Genomic DNA, 25,700 nt, shown 5'->3' on the forward strand with positions numbered 1-25,700 from the left:
GGCGAGATGACATCCGGGAGCCCTGGAGACTGCGGGGAGGTGCGGAGGAGCCCGGAGGGCCGCGTCTCTCGCCTGGGCCGCCGCCTGGGCCGCCGCCGGCGCCCGCGCTCCCCGCCCGAGCCTCTGCGGGTGCGGGCACGGCTGCGGCTGCGCTCGCCGTCGGGGGCGTTCGCGGCGCTGGGGGCGCTCGTGGTCCTGGTGGGCATGGGCATCGCTGTGGCCGGCTACTGGCCGCACCGCGCCGGGGTCCCAGGGCCGCGCGCTGCCAATGCCAGCGCGCCCCCCCTGAGCGAGCTGCGACGCGAGGGTCGCGGCGCCGGCCGGGGCCACGGCCCGCACGAGCGGCTGCGGCTCCTTGGGCCCGTGGTCATGGGCGTCGGCCTGTTTGTGTTCATCTGCGCCAACACGCTGCTCTACGAGAACCGCGACCTGGAGACGCGACGGCTTCGCCAGGGGGTGCTGCGGGCTCAGGCGCTCCGGCCCCCTGACGGCCCCGGCTGGGACTGCGCCCTCCTCCCCAGCCCTGGACCCAGGACTCCCGGAGCCATGGGCTGCACAGAGCCAGAAAGTTGGGACCTGTCCCCGCGTCGGGGTACCTCACCCGTCCCATCAGTGCGGAGTCTGCGTTCAGAGCCTGCTAATCCTCGCTTGGGGTTACCTGCCCTGCTCAACAGTTACCCGCTGAAGGGCCCGGGGCTGCCCCCACCCTGGGGTCCGCGGACCCAGACTGGCCATGTGATTATCACCGTGCAGCCCTCTGGTTCCTGCATTGAACATTCCAAGTCTCTGGATCTGGGCCTCGGGGAGCTCCTGCTTGGGGCCCCAGCGGCTCGAGACTGTGCTCACCGGAGCTGGCCACGGCTGGACCGCCTCAGTCTGGGGGGTTATGCCAAGTTGGAAGGAGGAGGGAACTTGGGAGCGCGGGTTTGAAGAGCAGGGGACAGCCTGCTAAGAGGGCTGCAGCATGGACCGTGGTAACAGGACCAGAAGTCCCAAAGTCTAGTAGATGCATCAGTCACTTCCCAGACCGGAGACGGATGCTCTGGCCCCAGCAGCTGCTAAGGCATCCTGACTTGCATGTCGGCAGAGAAATGCCAACTGCACAAGGGTTCAATCAGCTGGAGTGAATGTTTTCATGTGGAGTCTGGAGACTAGCATGACTCGGCCTCGGGAACTCTTTAACCCTCCAAAAGTGGCCTTAGCCTTGGACAGGTACCTGAGGCAGCTGGAGGTCCAGGTCAGGGTGATTGGGAGATACAGCAGGTGTCTCGGCAGATCCAAAGTGGTGGGCAAGGACCCCTAAGACTTGTAAGGTAGGTTGGCTGGGATGTTACAGGCTGGGCCAGGCTCCCTCCACGGTAGTACCGGTTGTGGGGTTAGGGGAGATGGGCAATGGGGTAGAGTTGAGACCCTCCACTGCCATCTGGGATGGGGGCTGAGGCATTAACTCCCACCATCTCAGCCCCTCTCTCCCCTCAGCCATGCAGGGTCCACCCCCTAGGGCTACACTACTGCCAAAGCCTTCCTCCGGAGGGTCCGGCCCCTCCCTGAACAGGTCTGAGAAGCCCCCTTCTCTCCTTTGTCATGGCCTGTGCTGCAAAATCTCCCCCAACTGGCAAAAAGCATCTGCCAGTTCTCCTTTTATACAGCGTTGAAGCTGCACTTCGGCCAATGTGGGTAGCTTAATTTAGAAAAGGGTCTTTTCTAGGGTCAAAAATTTGAGTCTCCCTTACCCATGTGGAACTTTTCCCAGACTGCTGGTAGGAGAAGAGAACTTTAAAAGTTGATCAATTCTCACACATTCAGTTCTGTTTTTGTTTTTTTTTTTTAGTTTATTGAAAAATGCAATACAAGAAGCAAGACCAAACACGTATCTAAACACTACACCACTTCTCTTACTACAAAAGGCCAAAACAGCAGACCTAATTATTGCCTTTTTAATCTAAGGATCTTGCCAATTTGATTCTGCTGCCATAGTTCTATTTTGTCAAGAAATGTAAACAACTACTTGACATGATTCATAATTTTAAAAAAATTTACAAAGCTCCTTCATTTTTGTCACCAAAATAATACATTTCAGAAAGATTTGTAAAAACCACCAGCCTGGGGCTGAGATCCTGGGCAGATCTTTCCCAGGAGCATTCCTTGGTGTCAGTCAGGCCTTAGCTCTGGTTCTACTTCCCAGGGCGGCTGGGGCCCCTCCCCCTCAGCTGCCTGCAGAACATGCGATGGGTGGGCCTGGGCAGGCGGGCGCGGAGGCTCCGAGAGGTCCCTGCACCCAGGTTCTGTGGGCCCTTGGCTTTTTAGGTCCTGCTTGGCGGGTGGGCGGGCGGGTGGGTGGGTGGCAGAGACCTCGTGTGGCTTGGAGGAAGTCTTCTCAAGTGAAATAAAAATAAAATTGCAGTGAGAGTTGTCACTGTGGTGTGTCTGAGTCACTTCAGGAAAACGGCTGCCAAGTCTCTGACCCTGGAAATGAAGCTCTCTCCTCCCCTCTTCACCATTTCCACCTGGACAGAATCTGTTTTTCTTCACACACACACACACACCCACACACACACACAAATGCACACACAACTGCAGGAAGAAAAAAAAATCCAAACAGTTGTCAAACCCCCACATCTGTTCCCAGAGCGGGAGGACAGGGGAAGAGTTTTGGAAGGACACCCTCTTCCTAGCTTGTCCAAATCTGTGGCTTCTCAGCGCTGGAAGGGCATTTGAGATCTTCTGGCCCAACTTAGAGTGAAGGAAGCAGAGACAAGCACGGTGAGCTGGTGACAGAGTCGAGGGGGCGTGCAGGCCCCCGTCAGCGGTGTGGACAGCAAGAACTCAGGGGGCCCGGTTTGTGACGCTCACGCTGGGCCCGCTTCCTCACCCCCACCCTCTTCATTCCACAGCTGTCCGCTTTGGGAGCTGGTAGCTCTTTGAGCAGGACAACCACTGGAAAGCAAGCTCCTGTCACACGCTGTTTGATGTGAGCTGGATTCCCAACCTCATTACCACTCCTGGCAGCACGGCCCAGGCTTAGGCACCAACAAGCAAGCCCCACCATTTCCGACCCTATGCCCACAGGCCAGAAGTCTGCTCCTGAGACAGGATGATCCTTTCCCCCAGGCCTGTCTCGCGCCCCACCTGAGCTCTTCCTGTCCCTCTCCAGAGAGAGCTGCCTCATGGTTAGTAGCAGGCTCACAGAAGTACTAAACGAAAAATGCACAAAATGCACACATCTGAAATCAGTTCAAACCAACTGAGTTTGTCTAAAACAAGACTCAGCCAGTCTTTGGACACATGTGGCTGGCTCCCACTGTGGGGAGCAGAGGTTTTAGACTTTTCTCTCTCGCTCACGGCTCTTGAGCCCCCAGAGACTGCTGAATGTGACCTGCCGTCTATTCTCATGAAGTCCACCTCTGTCCCACCATACGATTCTAAGAACTTCCAGGCAGATGTGTTTGTGGGAAGCCAGCTGGAAGATTAGAGAAGCACTACTGAATAAAAATGCCCCCAGATCTACCAAGAATGGTGGAATTGGGCTCATCAGTCAGTCCCATTTTCAAAACCAAGCAAAAAAAAAAAAAAAATTAGAAGTAAAATAAACCCACAACCACCACAAAAATCAAGCCTACAACACCCGACAGACCTCAGATGGTGAGTGGGAATGAGCAGAGCTGGTGTTTGTGCTCCCTGTCACGTGGGGTTTTGTGGGAAGGATGGCCCCTAAAAGTCAATTCTCTTGCTCCAGAAGGGTGTCTGCAGGCAGGTACTGGTCAGGAGAAGAAAGGTCAAGGAACACAGCCTCCTCTCCGAGTCACATTTCTGGTCATCCCACGATTAAAGAAAAAGGCCCAGGGTCGGTCACCTGGAAATACTTTTTAGCGGGATCTGACTGAGATAAACTCAGCCATTCCCCTGTGTGAAGTGCACATTCCCAGAACTAGAAAACCTCTTTTTTTTTTTAACTTCATCAACTTTCCTTGCCCAAATCACTACAAAAAATGTGCCATTAGAGCTTTTAGCCAAAAGTGCCTATTTTTGTGTGAGTTTTGGTCTCCTGAGATGGGAAGTGGGGGGAGAACTTAGCAGAGCCACTGCTTCTGATGAGGTAAAAGGGGAAGGAGGGCAGGAAGGTGAAGGCCACAGATTTGTTCAGTTCAAACATTCACAGTATCAGATATATCTGAAACAACTTCTCACGTCTTTGATCTAAAGAAGCTCCAAAAAGAACGAACAGGAGGAAAGAAGGAAAAACAATACTACATTCTTAGCAGAGATCTCTGCCTCACCAAAACCACCCTCAACAGAAGGGCAGGGATGTCTCCCTGGGGTCTGCGGATCAGGACAGGTGCCCTGCCTCACATGGTAAAGTCACATCGTTGGCTCTGAGAAAGGGCTGGTTCATGAAGTTTCTGCTGACGTCGAAAGGGTATAAAACTAGGGGAGGAGCAGGGACGCCCCATTAAGCTGGCTTTGGCCCCCAACACAGCTGACAGAGTCTCTGGAGGATTTCCTCAAGAATTCTGTAGACCTGTCAGTATCTGGGTTGGAAATAAATGGGGAGAGGCTAGGTTGAAGGGGTTACAAACCACCGCATAAAAAAACAAAAAGCTCTTTAAAAACAGTCCATAGAGTGAAAAGTTGAACAATTTCTGGTATCACAATATAGAAAAAGGTATTAAAAGAATCAGCAATGTCTAGAAGACTCTCTCAGTATAAACTCCAAATAGAAAACGAAATTAATTTTCTGGTGGTTTAGAGTAATTGTGAAAGCCTGATGTCTTGACTATTGCAGGTAAGCTTCTTTATCATTTTGCTGGTTTTCTCTTGGGTGGGAGACAGGCAGGGAGTTGGGGTAGGATAGTTCCTAAGAGGAAAGAAAGCAAACTTTTTAAATCCTGTAAAGGGAGACAGCCACCCAGTCCCAGGTGCCAAGCAGGCCCTGAGCAGTTTTACTGAGGAGCCCAGGCCCCCTGGTGATTGATGGCTTGAGTCACTTGTAAACTACTTCTAGGCGTAAATTTATCTGGATTCCTGGCTCCCCAAAAGCAGCTACCTGCTTCCAATTTTCGAGTCTGGCCTCCGAGCTTCAGCCCTCTCTCCTCTATGCCCCAAGCCCCCATTTCTAGACCACTAGGTTCTGCTTTTCTTGGTTTTGTTCTCCTCTGGCCCTCTCAGGTTTGGACTCAAGAGATACCTGTGACAGCAGAGAGCCTTCACTTGGGTTAAGTCCCAGCGTGGACACCTCTGGGCGCTGTTCCTATTCAGGGCTCTCTGAGGCTGGGACAGTGAACACCCTCCCCTCACCAAGAATAGCCCTTACCTGAGGTCATTCCTCAGAGATTTCAGTCTCCTGATGGACGACCACCTTGGTCACTGACATGTCTGGGTGCTGCTCCTTTGCCTCCTTGATGGCCTGTACAAGGACCTGAGAAAGACAGAAACCATGCCCGTGAAGCAGAGAGCAGCCTGACTGGTGAAGGAAGGCAGGGGTCTCAGGTTATCATTTCTCTGGCAAATTGAATCTTTCTGTCTGCACTACCAAGGCAGCATTTAGGCTAAGCGAGTTGATAACAGCCTTCCTTCCCCTATCCTGAAGAGAGAGGCTCTTGGACTGAAAACACAGAGACAGGGAAGGCTAGAGTTGTCTTTAAGCAGACATATTTTATCTTGCCAAACAGGTTAGCCCAGCAATCATAAAGGGACTTCAGGAGTGATAGCTGTACCTGCTGGGTGGGTTTGAGAGGATTCACTCAAGAAGTGAGCCTGAAGGACAAAGCAAAATCTGTGTTCAACGTAGGGTCACCGGGAAGTTCAGAACAGAAGAGGGAACTAAAGAAGCATGCTACAAAAAGGAAGAGATCTCTTTGGCTAAGAGAGAGGGAAGTAAGTGAGGAAGAGTGGGACAGCCTATTACATGCCATGCACTGGCCTAAGCACATTATTATTATTATATACTTAATCTTCATTTTTTCATTTTATTTTATTTTTAAAGATTTTACTTATTTGACAGAGAGAGAGCACAAGCAGGGGGAGCAGCCAAGGGAGAGGGAGAAGCAGGCTCCACTGAGCAGGGAGCCTGATGCGGGACTCCATCCCAAGACCCTGGGATCATGACCTGAGCTGAAGGCAGACGCCTAACCAACTGAGCCACCTCTTCAGAACAACTAAATGAATTAGGGTAGTAGCACTGTTTCCATTTTTTTTTTTTTAAGTAAGCTCTGTGCCCAATGTGGGGCTCAAACTCATGACCCCGAGATGAAGAATCAGGGGCTCCACCGACTGAGCCAGCCAGGCGCCCCTCATTGTTTCCATTTTATAGACAAGGAAACTGAGGTTCAGTGGGTAAATAAAGTGGTTAATGTTTCACAGCTAGTAAGTAATGCAGCAGGGATTTTAACTTAAATCTATAAGGCTTTCTTCTTCACTACACTGTCCTTTAGTTTTGGGGAGCCCCTGTATTAACACCTGGAGGAGTTTCGATCATTTTAGAAAAGCTAAATGATGCCGAGGGAAAGTGAGAGCAATGACACCACTTCTCTCATTGTGCAGCAAGTCTCTGAGCCTCAAGCTCACAGCACCAAGGTGGAAGAGCCTTTGGGAATGGTGACATGGGGATTCTAGCTAGATCTGACCACCTGACTGTTGACCCTGGCTCTAAAGAACTACTTCTAGTAGGGAAATTCCTCTTTTGGTCTCTTGACTCCATGAAAGCCATTCTTAGAAGTGCCACCTCTATAGGCCCCTAGTCATTGTCCCTGATCCTTTTTGCCCACCCCACCAATCGTGGGTCAAGGCCCAGCCCAAGCCCTCTCTTTGATTACTCTGGCCTACACCGATCTCTCAATGAAAGCCTGCACCACACAACTTCTTGATTAAGTGCCTCTCCACCCATCCACAGTATGCCACCTCTTAGCCCTTCCATGTAGCCCTCATACCCAGGAGAACTGAGGGACATAGCAGCATCTCTCTGAGCTATCAAGTGTGTTTGTCACAACCACCCTGAAAGAAACCTATGATTATCTTAATTTTACAGGTGGCAAAACTACAGCTCAGAGAAGTAAAATAACTTGCTCAAGGGCACACAACCAGTAAGTTGCGGCATCAAGAGTCAACCCAAGGCTGTCTCACTCTAAACCCAAACACCTTCTGGTCCCACGGCTCTTGCTGTCCAGCACCGACTGAGCACACAGTTGGGGCTCAAATCAACCAGACCAAGTAGGTGGGTGCAGGCTGGTAGCGCAGCAGGATCTACTTAGCTGGGGGCTAACAGGCTGCACTTGGGCTTTTCAGCCTTGTTGCCGGGACCCTGAGCCTGAGTTCTCAGCTGGGAGTCTCAACCCTGCTACCAAGGGAACCGCCAGCAGTGCGGCTCAGGCTTCCTTTTTTTTTTTTTTTTTTTAGGCACTCAACGTATCAGCATAAAGGCCACGGAATTATTGCTCCAGCACTGCTGTCAATGATTCCAGAAGCATTTGCATGCAGTCCCTCCACCCCCTCTTCTCTGCAGCTTTACTGTTCCAACCTCATCCAGCAGAGAACTGGGAGCATTAATCCTGACCTTATTATTTGCTAATTGCTTGCAGCACACAATTAGCACCTAATTAATATAGAAACAGAGAATTTGAGTGCTCAGAAGGGCCCAGAAATTATCTAGATCAACCTACTCTCTTTTAGGAGACAATAAAGAATCAGAGGTAGCGTGGTTTGCCCAAGGTCACACAGTAAGCTAGTGACAGATGTAGGACAGACTTGAAGTCAAGGCTCCTGTTCGCAGGCAGTCCACCTCACTCTGCTTCCCTCACCCCCTCTGCCACTACAGCCCTCTGCAGACAAGGATCACCCCTTCCTTCTGTCTTGCTATCTTCTTCTGTCTCCAGAACAGGTTGAGGTACACACTATACCCTGAACAGCAACGGCTCCACCCACCCAGAGCCTACCATGTCCCTCACACCATACATCCCATATCCCACAACTCTCACAACCACCTCAAGGGGAAGTTGACATAACACCCATCTTAAAGATGGGGAAACAGAGGCCTAGGAAGTTAAGAGCTAGAATATGGGGAGACCTAGGATTTGAACCCAAGCCTTTTGAGTCTAAGGCCCATGTTCTTTCTATTACACTTCACGCTCCCCCCACCTGCAGCCCCCATCCCACAGGCCTCCGTGGTCTGATTCCCTTCATCCTTCTCATTTAGGCGCTAGAGTAGCCCAGGGGGTCCCTGGGGATGAAGCTGGCAGAGGTGTCTTCTGAAAGCCAACTCCTATATCCATCCATCTTCCTGCCCAGGGACCTCTTCCATGCCCAGAATCTCCTCAGCAGTCCCACCTGATCATGGTCAATATCGGCATCTCCTGTGATCACAATTCTCTTCTCAATCCGGGTCTCTGAAATCCCACCTTTTACAGTCTGAAACCAAAGAGAGGTGGTCACATGAGAAAGAAAGGAAAGAAGGAAGGGGGTGGGGAACAGTAAAAGATTATTCTGAAAGCTCTACTCCAAAATTTCATCTGCTGCTGGGTACTGTCTAGAATAGCTTTCTTACCCACTTGTCCAAACTCTTGGCTGCACCTGCTAAAATGAGCACACCTCTATTTCCGTAGATTGCTAAAATCTTTAATAAGCAAAATGGAAAGTCACAAATCTCTATTTTTCCCTTTTTCTTCCTCCCAAACATCACAGAAATTCAGTGAGTAAACAAAACAGACAGGTGTTTCTTTCTGCTCTTTTCCTGTACATTTTGATTATTTTCAAGAGGAAACTCAGAAGACTATGACCAAAAATGTCACGCAGCTTGAAACTGGGCTCTTTATTTTCAAGCACTTTCATATCATTGATATCAAAAGATCCTCAAGTAATCCCCTCAGGGTGGGTAGGTTTCCCTAATTGACAGATGAAGATAACCAAGGTCTAGACACATTAAGTAACTAGCTTCCAGTCTTCTGTTTTGATAACAGAGCTTGGTCCGAAATCTAGATTTCTTACTTATAAGCAAATATATTTTCCTCTAGTGCTGCAGCAAACATGGACTGTCTCTGATTTTCAGGGAGTAGTTCCAATTTTAGATAATTTTTCCTGCTTGCCCCCATAAACAATATTCTAATAATTCCAATATTTCACCATGCAAACTATAGTTCCCATGGCCTTGATGCTGGACGTGATATAAAAACTTTTTGTTGAGCCCTGAGTTCTAATTTTTTACTTGGAAAATATGGTTGCACAATAATACCAATGACACCTGTCCTTAAACTGACTTTTTAAACTTACCTCCACAGCCAGATAGGGGAATGACCAGAGAGACAGGTGGATGTGTAAAGAGAACAGCCACAGGTGACTTTATGAGACTACTAACTAGGCAAGGGTGCCCTCAGGGTCCCCCTAGCTTTACTGCTGGGGAAGCAGCAGAGCCTTTCCCCCTGTGACACTTGGATTCATTTGGCTCGGTAGGGATGGAGCTGAAAACCCTTGCTTCTAGACCAGGGTCCTTCTTGCAGAGAGAGGCAGCAAGCTTGGCATGCCACTGAATTCCAGAAGGAAGTTCTAACTGGTTCATTACCTTGGTAATCTGAGTTGTGGTTGTGCTGCTTGTGGTCTCAGATGTGATGGTCTGAGCTGTCAGCAAGACTCCTGGGTCCAAGTCCCCATTGCTGTCGTCGGTCTGCAGAAAAAAATGCAACTCATCATCATGCCTCTCAGGAAGCCCTGTGGGCAAATGTGGCAGGAGGCAGCTTTGCTCTTCAGCTGTACATTCAAAAGCAAAAACCCGCTTCCCTTACAGTGATCGCTTCATAAAGAAAACAATCCCCCAGCAGCAAGGCTCCCTCTAAGAACACTGGATGGGTCAGTTTCCCTAGCACGGGGGTCAGTGACAGGAGCAGGTCAGGAAGAGGAGGCAGGATTACAGCCACAGTTCCAAAAGGAACGGCAATGACTGCACACGTGTGTACAACATTTTAGAGTTCACAAAGGGCTTTCAAAACATTGTCTTTTGATGCCCACACAAGCCCTGTGAAATAAACAGTAAAGGCAGAGACTGATTAGCACTCCCAGGTAAGAAAACTCAGGCCCAGAGAAGGCAGATGATTTGCTCAAGGACTCAAAACTTGTAAGTGGAAGTTGTCCTCTCCACAAACTGGAAGCTCTTTACATATCACCCAACGCAGGAAAAGTATAAGCTCTTGTGTGCTAAGACGTGGGTAGGTTCTGAATCATAGGGCAGAACTTTCCAGAAAGGACCGGGAAAGGTCCTTGCCAGGGCTCAAGGGGCCAGGGAATCTCAGGCTATCTTCTTTGAAGACTGAGATGGGAGCCTGGAACCAAGGAGGCAGGAAATGTCCCTTTAAGACAACACCATGGGAGGAAACCTACATGATACCTCAATGACATTTCTGACAACAAAACTATTACTGAAATGGACCATCCTGATTAGGGAGGGTTTAAAAGTATTTAGAATGCTGGGCTATGCAACTAATCTATACAGAGAACAGGGCTGGGGCGACTTCTTGTTTCTCTAGAGCTCGCCATATTATGACCAAAACAAATGTATTATGATCAGGCTGAGAAAGGACACTAGCAAAAAGGAAGAGAGATGGTTATCAGTAGCCACTGGGCTGGTAGCAGGACTCAGAGCTGCCGACAGTCCTGTGACTGGGAGGGAAACGGAGGAGACTAGGAGGATGCAGGCTGCCCAGAGCCAACACGCTGTCCAGAAAATAATGACCGGTTGGTTCCGGGATTGCACACAGGCTCAGAAAAAATTTAGAGGATTGCAATTCTTTTCAAAAAGAACCCTGCAGTAAAAAAAAAAGTGTTACATTACTATCTTTTCCTGCCCTCTTTATAATCTGTATTATAAGCAGAGGCCTCCAACATTTTTCTGAGCAGAAGCACATTTCACTGAGGCAAAACGTTGAGATATAGAAGGTGGGAGATAGGAGGAGCAGAAGAGAATTAGGAAGAAGAGTCTCTGGCTGAGTTCCCTTCCAGGTAAGAATCTAGACCAAACAAAGAGAGGGGGCATGACTGTGATACTGAAATCTTACACTAATGCTTTCTTCGGCCCAGACCCACCTACCTACCTTAGATTCAAACTCAACGAACATTTATTGTACTCCTACTATGTGCCAAGCACAGGATGCAACTGTTACCTCAATTCCACCTCCCAATATCTGAAGTGGGTACTATTATTATCCTCGCTGTATAGTTGGTCCAGAGAAGTTAAATAATTTTGTCAAGGTTCTATAGCTAATCAGTGTTTGAACTAGAACTTAGGGCAAGAAACTTCTCATCCGAAGACTGAGGTTTGGACCCCAGCTCAGATGTAACTAGTGATGGGATCTCGGGCAAGTCATTCTGACATCTCTGAGCTTTAGTTTTCTCATTTGTAACAGGCAGTACTGTAACACAGCTCTGCCCCCACCGTGGCATGGTTGTGAAGATCTAAAGAGATTGTAGAAGTAAAAGTACTTTCTACATTGTTATAAGAATATAAATTTATGTGCCAGGAGGGTTAAACTTTTTTGAAGAGCTCTACCTCTACTAAATGGGTGACTCTATCATATTCTCCTACCTCCCCGGGACTCCCTTCCTCCCTGCTTTCTGTCTCTGAAGAAGTGGAAGATGGAGGAGACATTGTTATGATTTCTGACTTACACTCTTCCCACATGTGGACTCTTTTCTTTGACCCTGTAACCAATGTTTCCTCAAAATGGTGCTGTGGCTTTGACAGTTGTTTATAAAGTTAAACATCCATTTATCCTATGATCCAGCAATTCCACTCTTAGGTGTTTACCCAAGATAAGTGAAAACATATGTCTACACAATGACTTGCACATGAATGTTCCCAGAAGCTTTATTCACATTTGCTCCAAACTGGAATCAACTCAAATGTCCATCAACAAAGGAAAGGATAAACAAATTGTGGTACACTCATACAACGGGATACTATTCAACAATAAAAACCAGTAAACTACAGATTCTTATAACTTTGATGAACCTAAAAAAAATTTTCAGACACTAAAGTTGTACTACTGGACACTTCCATTTATATGGAGTCCAAGAACAGGCAAAACTAAGCTATGGTTATGGAAATCAAAGTAGTGGCTGCCTCGAGGCGCAGGGAGTAACTAAAATAGGCTATGAAGAAAGTTTCAAGAGCAGTGGAAGTGTTCTGTATCCCAAATGTGTCTTGGTGACACAGGTATTTATATTTGTCAAGATCAATCAAATGGGGGCACCTGGGTGGCTCAGTTGGTTAAGCGTCTGCCTTTGGCTCAGGTTGTGATCCCGGAGTCCTGGGATCGAGTCCTGCATGGAGCTCCCTGCTCAGTGGGGAGCCTGCTTCTCCCTCCCCCTCTGCCTGCCGCTCCCCCTGCTTGTGCTCTCTCTCTCTCTCTTTCACTCTCTCCTTCTCTCTCTCTGTCAAATAAATAAATAAAATCTTAAAAAAAAAGTAGGCATCATTAAAAAAAAATCAATCAAATGGAACACTTAAAAACTGTGCACTTCCCTGTATATAGATGGGCTTTACCTCAAGCATGCACACATGCACATAGACACAAACAGTAAAATCCTGTTCCGGCTCCCCACCTCCTCTCACCACATTCCCCAAAGTGTGGGAACTGTAGAATAATTAAAAAAAAAAAAAGGTACTTGGGCTAACCTGTTTGGCAAGATAAAAACAGAAGCAGAAATAGTTATCGTACATAAATAACAACAATAGCAAATAATTATCTGGTGTTTATTATGTGCCAGGCACATTTTTTCTAGATATCATTTACACCCATATTGCATTATGCTTTTTTATTTACCAGTTATCATATTGATTATTCCCATCAGAGGCTTTTCATAGCTGTATGGAATTACCTTAATTGGATATACCACAATTTATTTAATTTGTTCGCTATTGATGGACATCTAGGTTGTTTCCATGGAGGTGACAACTTAATTTGAAATGCACATTACTTTATTCCTTGCAACAACCCTATAAGGTGGAACTATTATTAGCCCCATTTTACAAATGAGGAAAATGAGGCACAGAGTGATTAACCTGACCGCACATCAGTAAGTGATGGAGCGCGTTCGAACCCAGGAAATTTTATTCCAAAGTTAGTACTTTCCCCACTATGCGCCACTGTCTAGCATGAATAAGAAGTCATGTGTATTTTGGTTGACTGTCTCAAGCCTGGTTAAAATGAAATAAAGGTAGATATGTAACAATATAATACAGCTACCATTTTTTATTACCTACCATATGCCAGGCAAATATTAGCCTTCTTTTAATAGCCTTATAAAGTTATTTTTCAGAAGAGAAAACTAAGGCTCAAAGAGTTTAAATGACTTGCCAAAGGTCACAAACCTAGCAAGTGTTGGAATTGAGATCCAAGTCTAACTCCCAAGTCCACATGCTTTACCCAGCACATCAAGCTGCCTCTCCACTTCTCTTACACGTGAGTATATTTTACAATGACTGCTCCCTTTTCCTTTTTTTACGGGGCTACTCTCAAACCTTGTGGGCTTTTGTGGGCAGCCTGGTCCTAACAACTTTCATTTATATGCTACAAAATTCACTTCAAAACAGAATACGGTGAAATGTCAGTCTCCCTCCCACCCCTGACCACAGTCCTGTAGTCCCAGTCCCTTCATCAGAGGCCACCACTGCTTTTTGGGTTTTCTTTTTGAGTACCCATTCGGAGATAATATATTCATATACAAGCCTCCCCTTTCCCTCCTATAAACAGCATATTATTACACCATATTCCACCATGCTTTTTTTTTTCCTAAGGATTTATTTATTTTCGAGAGAGAAGGAGGGGGCAAAACAAGAGGGAGGGAAAGAATCTCAAGCAGACTCCCCTCTGAGTGCAGAGCCTGATGCAGGGCTTGATCTCATGACCCTGAGATCATGACCTGAGCTGAAACCAAGAGTTGGACGCCTAACTGAGCCACCCAGGTGCCCCTCACCGTGCTTTTTTATCTATTAATTTATCAGATAGATTATTCCCATCAGAAGCTTTTTTAAATATCTGCGCAGAATTATACTAATTGGATATACCATAACTTATTTAACCTGTTCCCTACTGATGGTTAGTTAGGTTGTTTCCATGGCAGTAACAATTTAAAGAGTTTCCTACCATATGAAAGTAATTCTTACATCCTCTGGTTAATGACGCGCACAATCTTAAAGTTATTTCCTATTCCTTCCTTCTTCAAACCCCTGTACTGCCAAGTCCTATTCATTCACTTCTGTCTCTCTTGACTTGACACAGCTCTTTCTTCTCATTTCCTCCAGCTACACTTCAGTTCTTTATAAGCAGCTCCCCAGACTTGCTCTAGTCATATCCCTGTCGCCAGGCATCCCCCTACTTTAAAAAATCAGCACACAGCCTTAGGAATCATTTTCCAAAAATCACTGCCTCAGTGATGCTGCTTTATCACCACTGCTAAAACACTTTTAAGCAACCTCATTATTTACCAAATTCCACACTCTAGACCAAGAGAGATGGGAGAAGCATACTAACAGTGACTGAGCATCCACGAATGCACCAAACACTCTACAGACATCACTTCACTGAATCCTCCCCCAAATCTTGCAATGGAAGATGATACCAGCCCCATTTTACAGCCAAAGAAACAGAGAGGGAGAGAGATTAGCGATTTGTTTAAAGTTATCCAGCTAGTATGTGGTTGAGCTAGGATACTCTAATTGTAAAGCACATGCTCTTAATTGGCAAGTGACGCCGTTTCCTGAAAGGGATATTGTCTTCCAGTTCATGGTGTGAGGATCAGCGGTAAGGATTTAGGTGAAATCACTCAGCCAGAGTTTCGCACGGCTGCCTTGTTCCTGCCATGCAGGCTTCAGCCCAAATGTGGCCTCCTCAGAGTGGATTTTCCTGACTACACTAGCCTCAGAGGAATGGTTAACCTTTCATATAATCTCACATTGTCTAACTCTTCACCCGATTTTAGTCTCTTTGGCCTAATACATAAATGCTCAACAAATATCCATTTATATTTGCTTGTCAGTTTATAGGGGAAAAACTTTTTCCAACTTTTGGCTTCTACGAATAAAAGGAAGGAAAAAAACAGTTCAACATAAAACAAGTCTTAGCTCATTCAAATTGACAATAATGGAGGAGGATTTTTACTAAAAGTAAATAAAATTTTTATTTAAACAAAAATTTTAAATACTTAAATTCTTGTGTGATTTTAAATTTAATTGTAATAAATTTTAATAATTTTTTTAAAGATTTTATTTTTAAGTAATCTCTACACCCAACATGGAGCTTGAACTCACAACCCCAAGATCAAGAGTTGCATCCCCCTCCAACTGAGCCAGCCAGGCACCCCATAAATTATATTGTAGCTGTTACTTATTTACACTTTCAGGCATGATGCTCAAGTCAAGTGCATACAGTGTCATATCTTATATAATCTTCATAATAAAATCATGAGGCAGGGGTGCCTAGGTGGCTCAGTCAGTTAAAGTGTCTGCCTTTGGCTAAGGTCATGATCCCAGGGCCCTGGGATTGAGCTCTGTGTCAGGCTCCCTACTCAGCAGGGAGTCTGCTTCTCCCTCTGTCCCTCCCTCTGCTCATGCTCTCTCTCTCTCAAATAAATAAAATCTTTTTAAAAAAATTTAAAAATAAAATCGTGAGGCAGATACTAACATCATGGATGGGGGGGTTAGATGGGGGGGCAGCAATCAAGGCTCAGAGACATTCAATTACTTGTAGCAATTGGAGTAAGTGGAGAAGCCAGAACCTGAGCTCAGGTTTGTGTGACCCGAAGCCCATGTTCTGAACCATTACACTAGACCGCCTTCCCTAATTGAATTGGGTGGAGGATATAAGCAATCAGATGTGAGACAACTTTGCTTTTAGTGAAGTACTTTGGGACATCCTTAGATTAGTAACCTCTTCTAAAAAGAATTACCCCAGGGGCGCCTGGGTGGCTCGGTTGGTTAAGCGTCTGTCTTAGGCTCAGGTCATGATCCCAGGGTCCTGGGATTGGAGCCCCTCATCAGGCTTCCTGCTCCGCGGGGGGCCTGCTTCTCCCTCTCCCACTCCCCCTGCTTTTGTTCCCTCTCTCACTGTCTCTCTCCTTCTATGAAATAAATAAAATCTTTAAATAAATAAATAAATAAATAAATAAAAAGAATCACCCCAGTAAAGCCTAGCATTACCTGCAGCAAATGATTAGAGACTAAAGAATGAAGGTTATTTATTGTGTTTACTCTAGTCTTTGCTTCTGAAACAGCACATCATGTCCCACCTGGGCAGCCTCATAAGTGATGGTCTTGGTCTCAGTGTGAACAATAGGGACATCTTTGGTTGGGATTTCACTTTTCACAGCATTGGCAGTATCTGAGATGGTGACGGTCTGAGTCTTCACCAGGGGAGGCTGTGAAGCAGTAAAGAAACAGAGTTACCAGAGTCTTCAGAAGGCTGTGGAGAACTAATCTTCTGACATTGATCTGATCAAAGTGATAGCTCTAATCAAGCAAAGGGCTAATTCAGTCTCTGCCCAAGACTTGGACACTATTCCAAGTAGCCTTGACAAGGTGTCAAATCATGAGGGATATTTAAAAACAGCATTACTGTAATCATTTTCATATACTTAATGGAAAGCTATAAGATCAGACGGTTATGATCAGTGATACAAAACACTTTAGACTGACCTTCAGAATTTGAATATAAAACTGTTTGCCAAATAGCAGTCCCTTTTGTTTGTCCTTGTGACTGTGCCATTGTAATTAAGAAAATCAGTCACATTTCCTCCACTAACTAAAAATGGGACATGAAATAGCAATGGCATTGGAATACTTTATCTTGGAATTCATTAACTTCTTTCAAATCAATGTCAGACATTCACTTTGGATTTATTGAGAAGGAACAGTATTTGGAAAACTGGAAAGAAAATCATCACTTCTACCACCACCTGGTGATTAATCTCAGAATTTCCGAAGAATGAACATTAGTGGAATATCAAAGGCTTCTTGTCCATCAGCTCACCTTGCCAAAGACTATAAATCACCCTAAAACTACCATTTGATTGTGATAAAGTTAAGTGGCCATCCACCTTAGCACAGGAGATTAGTGCCTGTGAGCATGGAAGCCCTTGTGAGTGGAGTCAGTGGGAGTGGTGGGCTATACTATGTGGCCGCAATACAGAAATAATTGTTTGGAGTTTGAAATCTCAAAAAAAAAAAAAAAAATCAGTTGTATCTTTTAACGAAAAATATTTGAATTTTTTGAGCATGGCCCCAAAACACTAATGGCTCTTCATCATAGAAGTCTCAGAAATTCACCTCTTTATATAGCCCATACTTGAGCAAGGAAAAGAGGAACCCACTCACATCAGCTTCATAAAGATAAGCAGCTGGAATTTACCCCCAAGAGTTTTAAGTCCTCAGGGGAGAAAGCATTTCTAGCCATGGAGTTAATTCCTCTGAATAAATTTATTTGTAGTAATCAAGGGCTTCGATTTTATTCTGTGATTCTCAAAAAAGCAGAGAGGTGACTGCCCTCACCACCACCACCACCTCCTCCACAGAACAGATTCTGGCCCTCTCCCACAGTGAGTCATTAGACCTGCATCACTGAATCGGTCACTACCTGGAAACTTCGAATGAGGGTGGGGAACTGGTTACCCACACGAGAGTCATGAAATGATCCATTTTGCTTTCCAAGTGGCTCTCCTGGTGTAACATGTTCTTCACTACTCTCTGCCTTTTTTTCACCAAGTTGCAGCTGAGAGGAAGCTGGTGATACTGAGAACTTTAAGGCACTGGCCTGTTCCTCCACTCCTATACATTCCCCACTGAAGCCTCTTGGCATTTCCTTAACATCAAGATAGCCAGCTGCCCCCTGCTCCTTCTCTTCTGTCTCCTTGCTGCTTATGGAAAGGGAGCCAAACTCAAAGCTTTGTGGAGACTCCGACGGGGTGGTCATTTGGCTCTTACTAGGAATTACTGAGTGCTTGGGACCATCCCATTCAGAGTCAGGGTTGGTAGATGGCCCCTTTGTCACGGCAGCCACCTCCTCTGTTCGAATGCCATTTATATTCTACAAATGAAGCAAGAAGATTAGGAATAAGTAGGGAATATCAGTGAACTCTTGAGAATCAACAATAATTTTTAAGAGGTCTCAAAAATATTAGTATTAATATAAACCAAGAATCTTGGCTCCTGAGGTAGCCAAAAGGAACAACTGCTCTTCACTGATAAATATATTAGTGGTTTAAGCAGTTCCAACCTCATTTTGGTCTTATCTCTATAACCCTGTTAACCTGAGAGATAATTTTGATGTACCTCACACAGTACCAAGCACTTTGTGTTACTGTGTTACTATGATCTTGCCTGTATAACACATACTCTTCATACTTAAAGGAGTTACTTTGCCATTCCTAAATACCTAACTCATTACTATGCACAGGGAACAATGCAATTTATGAGCCAATTGAAACATATTCTCCAGAAGCCTGATCAGTTTGAAAAATGTTTCATACCTCCAAACCATAAATATCATCATAACAGCCCCTGATAGAGAAGCTAAAATCTCCAGGCATTAAAACATCGAATACATCCAGAACAAACTTAATCCAATCACTGTCATGAAATTAAATACCACAAATAGTGAAGTATTTCTTTGTAAACATAATAAAAGTGACCCAGCAGCTGAGATACATTTTGTAAAAGATTACTTATTTATTTATTTATTTATTTGAGATAGAGCACACAAGCAGGGGGGAGGGGCAGAGGGAGAAGCAGATTTCCCACTGAGATGCGGCTGGCTCAATCCCAGGACTCTGAGATCATGACCTGAGCCAAAGGCAGACACTTAACCGATTGAGCCACCCAGGCACCCCGAGATATAGTTCTTCATAGATGAATGACCTATCTTCACGCCTAAGAAGTAAGTTCTGGAAACAGTCCCATCCTGGGCCAAGTGCCTCACACCACAGGAAAAACAGACCTAAAATAAGTACTTCCAAAAGAATGTGGATGACGAGATAACATCACCATGAATGGACATAATCCCAAAGTTTAAAGAAAGGCGCTAAAGGTAGAAGAGAAGGAATTCACAAGAGTAAAAAAAGAATATGAGCGGGCGCCTGGGTGGCTCAGATGGTTAAGCGCCTGCCTTTGGCTCAGGTCATGATCCCAGAGTCCTGGGATCGAGTCCCACATCGGGCTCCCTGCTCCTTGGGAGCCTGCTTCTCCCTCTGCCTCTCTCTCTGTCTCTCATGAATAAATAAATAAAACTTTAAAAAAAAAAAAAAGAATATGAGCAATGTGAAAAACCAACAGGCTGACTGAAGCCAAATGTCAGGAAAAGTAAACATGTGCATGTGCTCACCAGAAAGCCACGCAGGCCTGAAATTTTGGTAAGATCAACTTCCCGTATTACATACCACCTAGTAACTTACTAACAGAAAATGACTCTTTTAAAAAGGTATTCCTGGAGTCAATGACACGTGCTTGGATCAGCTTACATGTTAGTACTCAAATCACATGACATGCATTATATTTTTTTAACCTTAACTTGTAAGCCAACTACATTGTGATGAATATAAACCAGTGCCCTATTAAGGCAAGGCAAGATGCACCACACTCAAGAGTATCAGGCCAACTTTACTTCTAAGCCATCTTGAAACCATCAACTCAAGTGTATCTCAGAGTGGTACAAGCTGAATTCAGATTAGGCAGGTCTTTCATGGACTGATTATGAAGATTACATAGAGCATGAAAAATGAGACTAAGAGAGGACAACAGAAACTGTCTCTGTTTGCAGACAAATCAGAGATACATAAAATATTATTGCTGAGCATGTGAATTTCCTCATATTTAAAATGAGAATAATACCTGGTTTGACTCATGGGGTTCTGAAGATCAAAAAAAATAATAATATATGTGAAAGCACTTTGTAAATTCTTTTTTTTTAAAGATTTATTTATTTATTTTGAGAGACTGAGAATGAGAGAGAGAGAGAGAGAGAGCGCACATGAGAGGGGGGAGGGTCAGAGGGAGAAGCAGACTCCCCGCCAAGCAGGGAGCCCGATGCGGGACTCGATCCCGGGACTCCAGGATCATGACCTGAGCCGAAGGCAGTCGCTTAACCGACTCAGCCACCCAGGCGCCCAACACTTTGTAAATTCTTAAGTATCATATACAGTCACTTAATTCAACCAACATTCTGAGTACCTATAATATGCTAGGGCCTTATTTACTAGAATAAATTAGTTGTTATTATTTACACACTGTATTACTCTCTAGGGCACTTTTCTCACCATTTCTTTTGAGTCAGACAAGCTGTTAGAGCTGTCCAAAAATAGATCAGCTGGTAATAAACAAATAGATTTTCTTAAATTGCTATATGCTAGTTTTAGCACTGTGAATGGCATATCCAAACCCACACACATGGAGAAAAACTTCATGGCTTTTCCAAACAATTTTGTCACAATTGAGAAGGCTGATTTAGAACCAGGAAAATACCAAAGAAAATCAAGTTAGAGCCAATTTTATACCAGTCTGCTCAAGTGATACGTGGTGGTCTGTCATGAAGAAGCCATTTGTGAGTTGAACACTGCTTAGGCCAGCAACATCTGGCCCTAAGTTGCCTACTGTTGAGTAAAACTAGATTGAGCAATGATTTTTTTTTCAAAGCATGTACAGAGGAGACCACCGATAAAAGCTGCAGCCACAGTAACATCAACAAATATTTACTGACCACTTAATACATGTCAGTCACTGGAAATAAAAGGAAAATTAATAACAGTTGGGTAAGATTACCACAACCTCCCCAATTGGCGCTACTGTCCAGATCTGGACACAGCCAACTGCTTACTGGACATCTTCCCAGCCATATGGAATGCAATATGCCCCAAACTAAGCTCATCTCTGCTGCTGCCTGGACCTGCCACCCCAACTTCCTCCATCATTTCTGTTATATTGATAAATGGCACCATCATCCATCCAGGCTTCCATGCCAGAATCCTGAAATCATCTTCAATGCCTTCCTTATACTCATCTACCAACCCCTGTAAATTACTGCAAGGCTTTCCATTCCATTTTAATATTCTCCTTATCTATCTGTTTCTATTCCCACGTTTACTACCTTCATTCAGGCCCTTGTGATGCTTCACTTAGCTTACTACTAATGCCCTAAATAGTTTTTCTTCTTTGCTTTTTTCCTTCCTTCTTTCTCATCTCAAACCTTCCTTGAACACATCCTCTACTCTGCTGCTAAAGTGTTTATTTCTCTATTTTTAAGATTTTATTTATCTTTAGAGAGAGAGAGAGAGCACAAGCTGGGAGAGGGGCAGAGGGAGAAGCAGACTCCCCGCTGAGGGGGTAGCCCTGCTCAGGGCTCATTCCCAATCCTGGGACTCTGGGATCATGACCTGAGCCATTCAGGTGCCCGTAAAGTGTTTATTTCTAAAATGAAACATTGAGAACTCCATTTCGCAGCTTAAAACCCTTTAGTGGTTCTTCACTGCCTCTGGTTAAAGTTCAGACCCTTTAGTAAGACAGAAAATACTTTAAAATATGACTCCTACCTCTCTCTCCAGCTTCACCCTGTCATACCTCCACAGATAACCTTCTTTCCATTAATTCAAAACTATTTGCAGTTCCTGGAACAGAGCATGCTTTCTTTTACCTCCCTGCCTTTGTAAATATTGTCAATATTGTTCCTTCTGCCTGGAAGTCCATGCCCAGCTCAAGTGTCAGTTCTGGAAGTTTTCCCCTGACTACCTAAAGTATGTAGATACTATTCTTCTTTGTTCCTATTGAACCTTGTCATTAATGGTTTAGTAATCCACCTTTCCCCTTAGACTGTGAGTTCCCTGGCGGCGGCGGGAGGGTCGGTGGGGGAGGGTAGTGGAGATAAGGATTTCCTGGTACTTAGCTCTGTATCTCTCTTGTTCAGTTTTTGGCACGTAATGTTCAGTAAAAACTTGTTGAAAGTATATTCAATAAATCCAGGTGACTTGAGAACTTCTACTTGGCCTTGTGCTATTTAAAAACTGAAAAGGCATGTTGAGAAAGAACACAAAAAGTGGGAGCGCCCCGGGTGGCTCAGTTGGTTAAACATCCAACTCTTGATTTCGGCTTAGGTCATGATCTCAGTGTTGTGAGATCAAGGCCCTTGTCAGCTGGGCACGGTGCCTGCTTAAAATTCTCTCCCTTTCCCCTGCACCCCATCCCACACACAAACACTAAAAAAAAAAAAAAAAAAAAAAGGAAAGGAAAGAACATAGAGAGTGGCCCACTTGACCAGACCCACTCCCTCATCCAGGATTTTATCTCCTACATCAGTAAAATAAGACAAAAACTGACATTATTCATGTTCACAACATGCCAGATAGTACACTAGTCACTTTAATATGTTTCCTCACTTAATTTTTCATAACCTCACTATGCAGTAGTCACTATCTCTACTTTAGAGATATAGAGAGGTTAAGCAACTCAGAGCTAGTGAAGTGATGGAGCTAGGTTTAAACTCAAGTTGGTTTCTGGTTCTAAAGCCCATTTCATCCATGGCAACAAAATATTTCAAGTAAGACCAGAGGACATGTCTTATTATGTTCAAAAGAATGTGCACCAAACCTGACAATACTTTCGAGAAGTACCAAGATTGTCCAAAGTCCTCTTAGCAGAGTCTGATTTCAGTGCCCAACATTATAATTTTAAAAATAAGAGGGCTGAAAAGCCAGAAGAAAAGACAGAGACAAAAAGAAGATATTAAAATCTCCACGACACAACTCCCAAACTTGGGCAAGTAACGTTAAGTGAGGAATGTTAACTGACAGTGTTGTGCCTTTAGCTATTGCCATCAGCAAGGGCCACTGGATCATATAAGACTCTGCACAACAGCATATACCAAATTGGCCTGGAAACTTTAAAGGACTCTTGTCAGGGTATGAACAAATATAGGACGGCGTCTGAACCTCCCACAGTAACTGACAAAATTGAGACGTAATGTGATTCAAAGGTGTTAATTCATACGTTGCTTATCTGGACTGATGGGGGATCTAGAAGAAGAAAGATGCTACAATAGTAAGACCAGCTGCTCAAGAATAGGAGAAGCAAGAATATGAGACAATTATTTAACTGAGAATATTCTTGGAAAGTTTCCAATTTTATTTAAAAAGTGGATGGTACCTGCTAAGTATGGTAATTAAGTATTTTCTTTGGGGGAAAAAAAAACGAATGTTTTTCTTTCTAAAGGTTTTCTCTTGAGAAGTTATTTATTTAGAAGGATTATGTCTCAGGATCACCAAACCCTGTGTAGGTATGTGCCCTTATGAGTTATAAATTACCTCTCCCTTGACTTAAAGATCCCAGACATCACTAAGAGCAGTACCACTCCATTAAATGCAATCCAGAGACTTTTTCTCTTCAGGTTATTTTTGAAGCAAGGTACTTATACCTTAGACCAATGAAAAAAAACACAGTTATGCTTACAAGACTATCTTATCCTATAAACATCACAATGAAAATAAGTCCTGAAAACTTTCCTAAAATTTTGCCACATAAGAAAAAAACCGTATTTTGTTTCTGGAGGGGCCATGTAGTAATTTTTCCCACACACATTTGATCACCTGTTTCCTGCTTTAGTGAAGACTGTTTTTATCTCTGGGTGGCAACGGAAAAGCAATTCCTTTCTGTATTAGAAGGAAAAAAAGGACCTGCTATTGTCTCATTTTATCTTTCTATATATTAAAATCCTGGGTACACAATAAGGTCCAAGTGAAGAACAGCAGTATCATTGCCAACTTGCCATGTGATTTCAGGGAAACCACTTTCATCTCAGGACCATAATTAAATGTGGGAATGAGGGAAGAAGGCAAAAATGCTAACTTCAAAGACTAAACCCTCCCCTTGGTAATGTGCTATGTGCTTTATTTCTTACCCATTTAAAAGTTATATTTTCCTAGGTATAACTACACACATGAAAGAGACTTCAGGGCATATTAAAATATCAGTACTAGAGCCGCCTGGGTGGCTCAGTCATTAAGCGTCTGCCTTCGGCTCAGGTCATGATCCCAGGGTCCTGGGATCGAGCCCCGCATCGGGCTCCCTGCTCCGCAGGAAGCCTGCTTCTCCCTCTCCCACTCCCCCTGCTTGTGTTCCCTCTCGCGCTGTGTCTCTCTCTCTGTCAAATAAATAAAATCTTAAAAATAAAATATCAGTAGTAGTAGCAGAATTGCAAATACTTTTTTTTAAAGTAAACTCTATGCCCAACGTGGGACTTGAACTCATGACCCCAAGATCAAGAGTCATATGCTCTACCAACTGAGCCAGCCAGGCACCCCAAGAATTGCAAATAATTTAATTTCTCTGTATTTTTCTGTATTTCCTAACCTTTCTAAATGAATATGCATTACTTTTGTTATAAAAAATGTTATTTAATTATTTTCTTATATAAGCAAGCTTTTGTATCTGGTTTCATAATGAAGTAATCTGCAAAACCTGAAGAGTCTGGTAAACAATTTATGAAAAGTGCTGATAAATCCGTAATGTCCTCCAACCATTTAAAAACAGTTAAAAATAGGGGCACCTGGGTAGCTCAGTCGGTTAAGCATCTGCCTTCGGCTCAGCTCATGATCCCAGGGTCCTGGGGTCAGGCCCTGTGCTGAGCCCCTTGTGGAGCTCCCTGCTTCTCCCTCTCCTCCCCGCTCATGCTCTCTCTATCTCTCAATCTCTCAAATAAATATGTAAAATCTTTAAATAAAAACAGTTAAAACAGTTTCCTAAAAGGAAAAGTAGTTGATAGAAAGAATGGTAAGTAATGTAAGCAACTGGTAACTAATATAAACATTCTCTTTTATAAGGAATAATATAAAACCTTAGTAATTTAGCAAGTGGATTCTGAAAGTCAAAGTCAATGACTGTGGACTTATGTATCTGGGTGGAAAAGAAATAGCTCAACTTTAAGGTGTAGCTTCATTATGTTTTAACGTTTTCTGATTTAAAGATGGCAAGGCTATACTCAGGAATGTGAATGAAAATATGGTTGTATCTGTGACTTAATTCCTTAGTAGATTTTCTTATTAGATAACATGCCTCTGAAACCAGTCAAGACATGCAAAGAAAATTATCATTCTCTTGCCAGTCATGATAGCAACTGGGAATATAAAATATTAAAGATCAAAGAATCCTAAAACTTGACCTGAACAGTAACTGTAGATTAAGTGATATATACTACAAATCAACACTATCACACTTCAATCAGAATGATTTATATTTTTCTTTTCTTTCTTTATTTATTTTTTGCCTGAGTGCCCTGCACCTCAGGCTTAAATCTTACTTTATTGGAATCAAGTATAAAACATAAGAATGACTGAATAAGTTCAATAAACGGTTGTTTGTCATCTCGGAAGAGAAATGTCTTTTAGGTGATTTGGGGGTAGATGAAAGAAAGAAGTGATCCAATCCTAGGGTGCTTAGATTAATTGACGATATTGACAATGATATGTACAGATGGCAGTTAAGTATATTTACACAAGATAAATATATCTTATGGTGGCAGCAATGGTGGAAACTTGGGAAAAAGGCAACTTTTATCAGAGCTGGTCTCGAGTTTAATTACAGTGTCTTGTTAATTTTTTAGTGCGTTCTCAGGTATGATACTGTTACACTAAGCACCAAAATAAGCCAGTCAGTAATGTTATTGAGTCCATACAAGCAGAATTAGACAGTTGAC

General features: G+C 44.1%; 2 protein-coding genes across 11 annotated transcripts in view; one reads left to right on the forward strand and one right to left on the reverse strand.

The window, feature by feature from the left end:
• The first annotated feature begins 6 nt into the window (after nucleotides 1-6).
• Nucleotides 7-1,717, forward strand: TMEM200B (transmembrane protein 200B). Its single transcript, XM_028114007.2, has one exon. It carries the CDS (start codon nucleotides 7-9, stop codon nucleotides 928-930), a length of 924 nt encoding a protein of 307 aa, XP_027969808.1. The 3' UTR covers nucleotides 931-1,717.
• Nucleotides 1,718-4,122: 2,405 nt separating this feature from the next.
• Nucleotides 4,123-25,700, reverse strand: part of EPB41 (erythrocyte membrane protein band 4.1) — a 192,633-nt gene continuing 171,055 nt past the window's right edge. For 9 of the 10 annotated variants that reach the window (XM_028113684.2, XM_028113680.2, XM_088022525.1 and 6 more), the window contains 5 exons: nucleotides 16,264-16,392; nucleotides 9,548-9,649; nucleotides 8,320-8,400; nucleotides 5,312-5,416; nucleotides 4,123-4,855 (listed from right to left, as the gene is read on the reverse strand). In XM_028113684.2, coding sequence (XP_027969485.1) covers nucleotides 5,318-5,416; nucleotides 8,320-8,400; nucleotides 9,548-9,649; nucleotides 16,264-16,392 — 411 coding nt within the window. In that variant the 3' untranslated portion in view covers nucleotides 4,123-4,855; nucleotides 5,312-5,317. The remainder of the gene's footprint in view (nucleotides 4,856-5,311; nucleotides 5,417-8,319; nucleotides 8,401-9,547; nucleotides 9,650-16,263; nucleotides 16,393-25,700) is intronic. The other variant, XM_028113679.2, reaches the window with a different exon arrangement.

Source organism: Eumetopias jubatus, unplaced genomic scaffold (assembly GCF_037043125.1).
Source record: "Eumetopias jubatus isolate StellerSeaLion01/CBP00866 unplaced genomic scaffold, mEumJub1_p1.0 scaffold_4, whole genome shotgun sequence".
NCBI classification, from domain to species: Eukaryota; Metazoa; Chordata; class Mammalia; order Carnivora; family Otariidae; genus Eumetopias; species Eumetopias jubatus.

Excerpts from the sequence above, each read along its gene's own strand:
- TMEM200B (XM_028114007.2), top strand. The coding sequence starts at position 7 with ATGACATCCGGGAGCCCTGGAGACTGCGGGGAGGTGCGGAGGAGCCCG.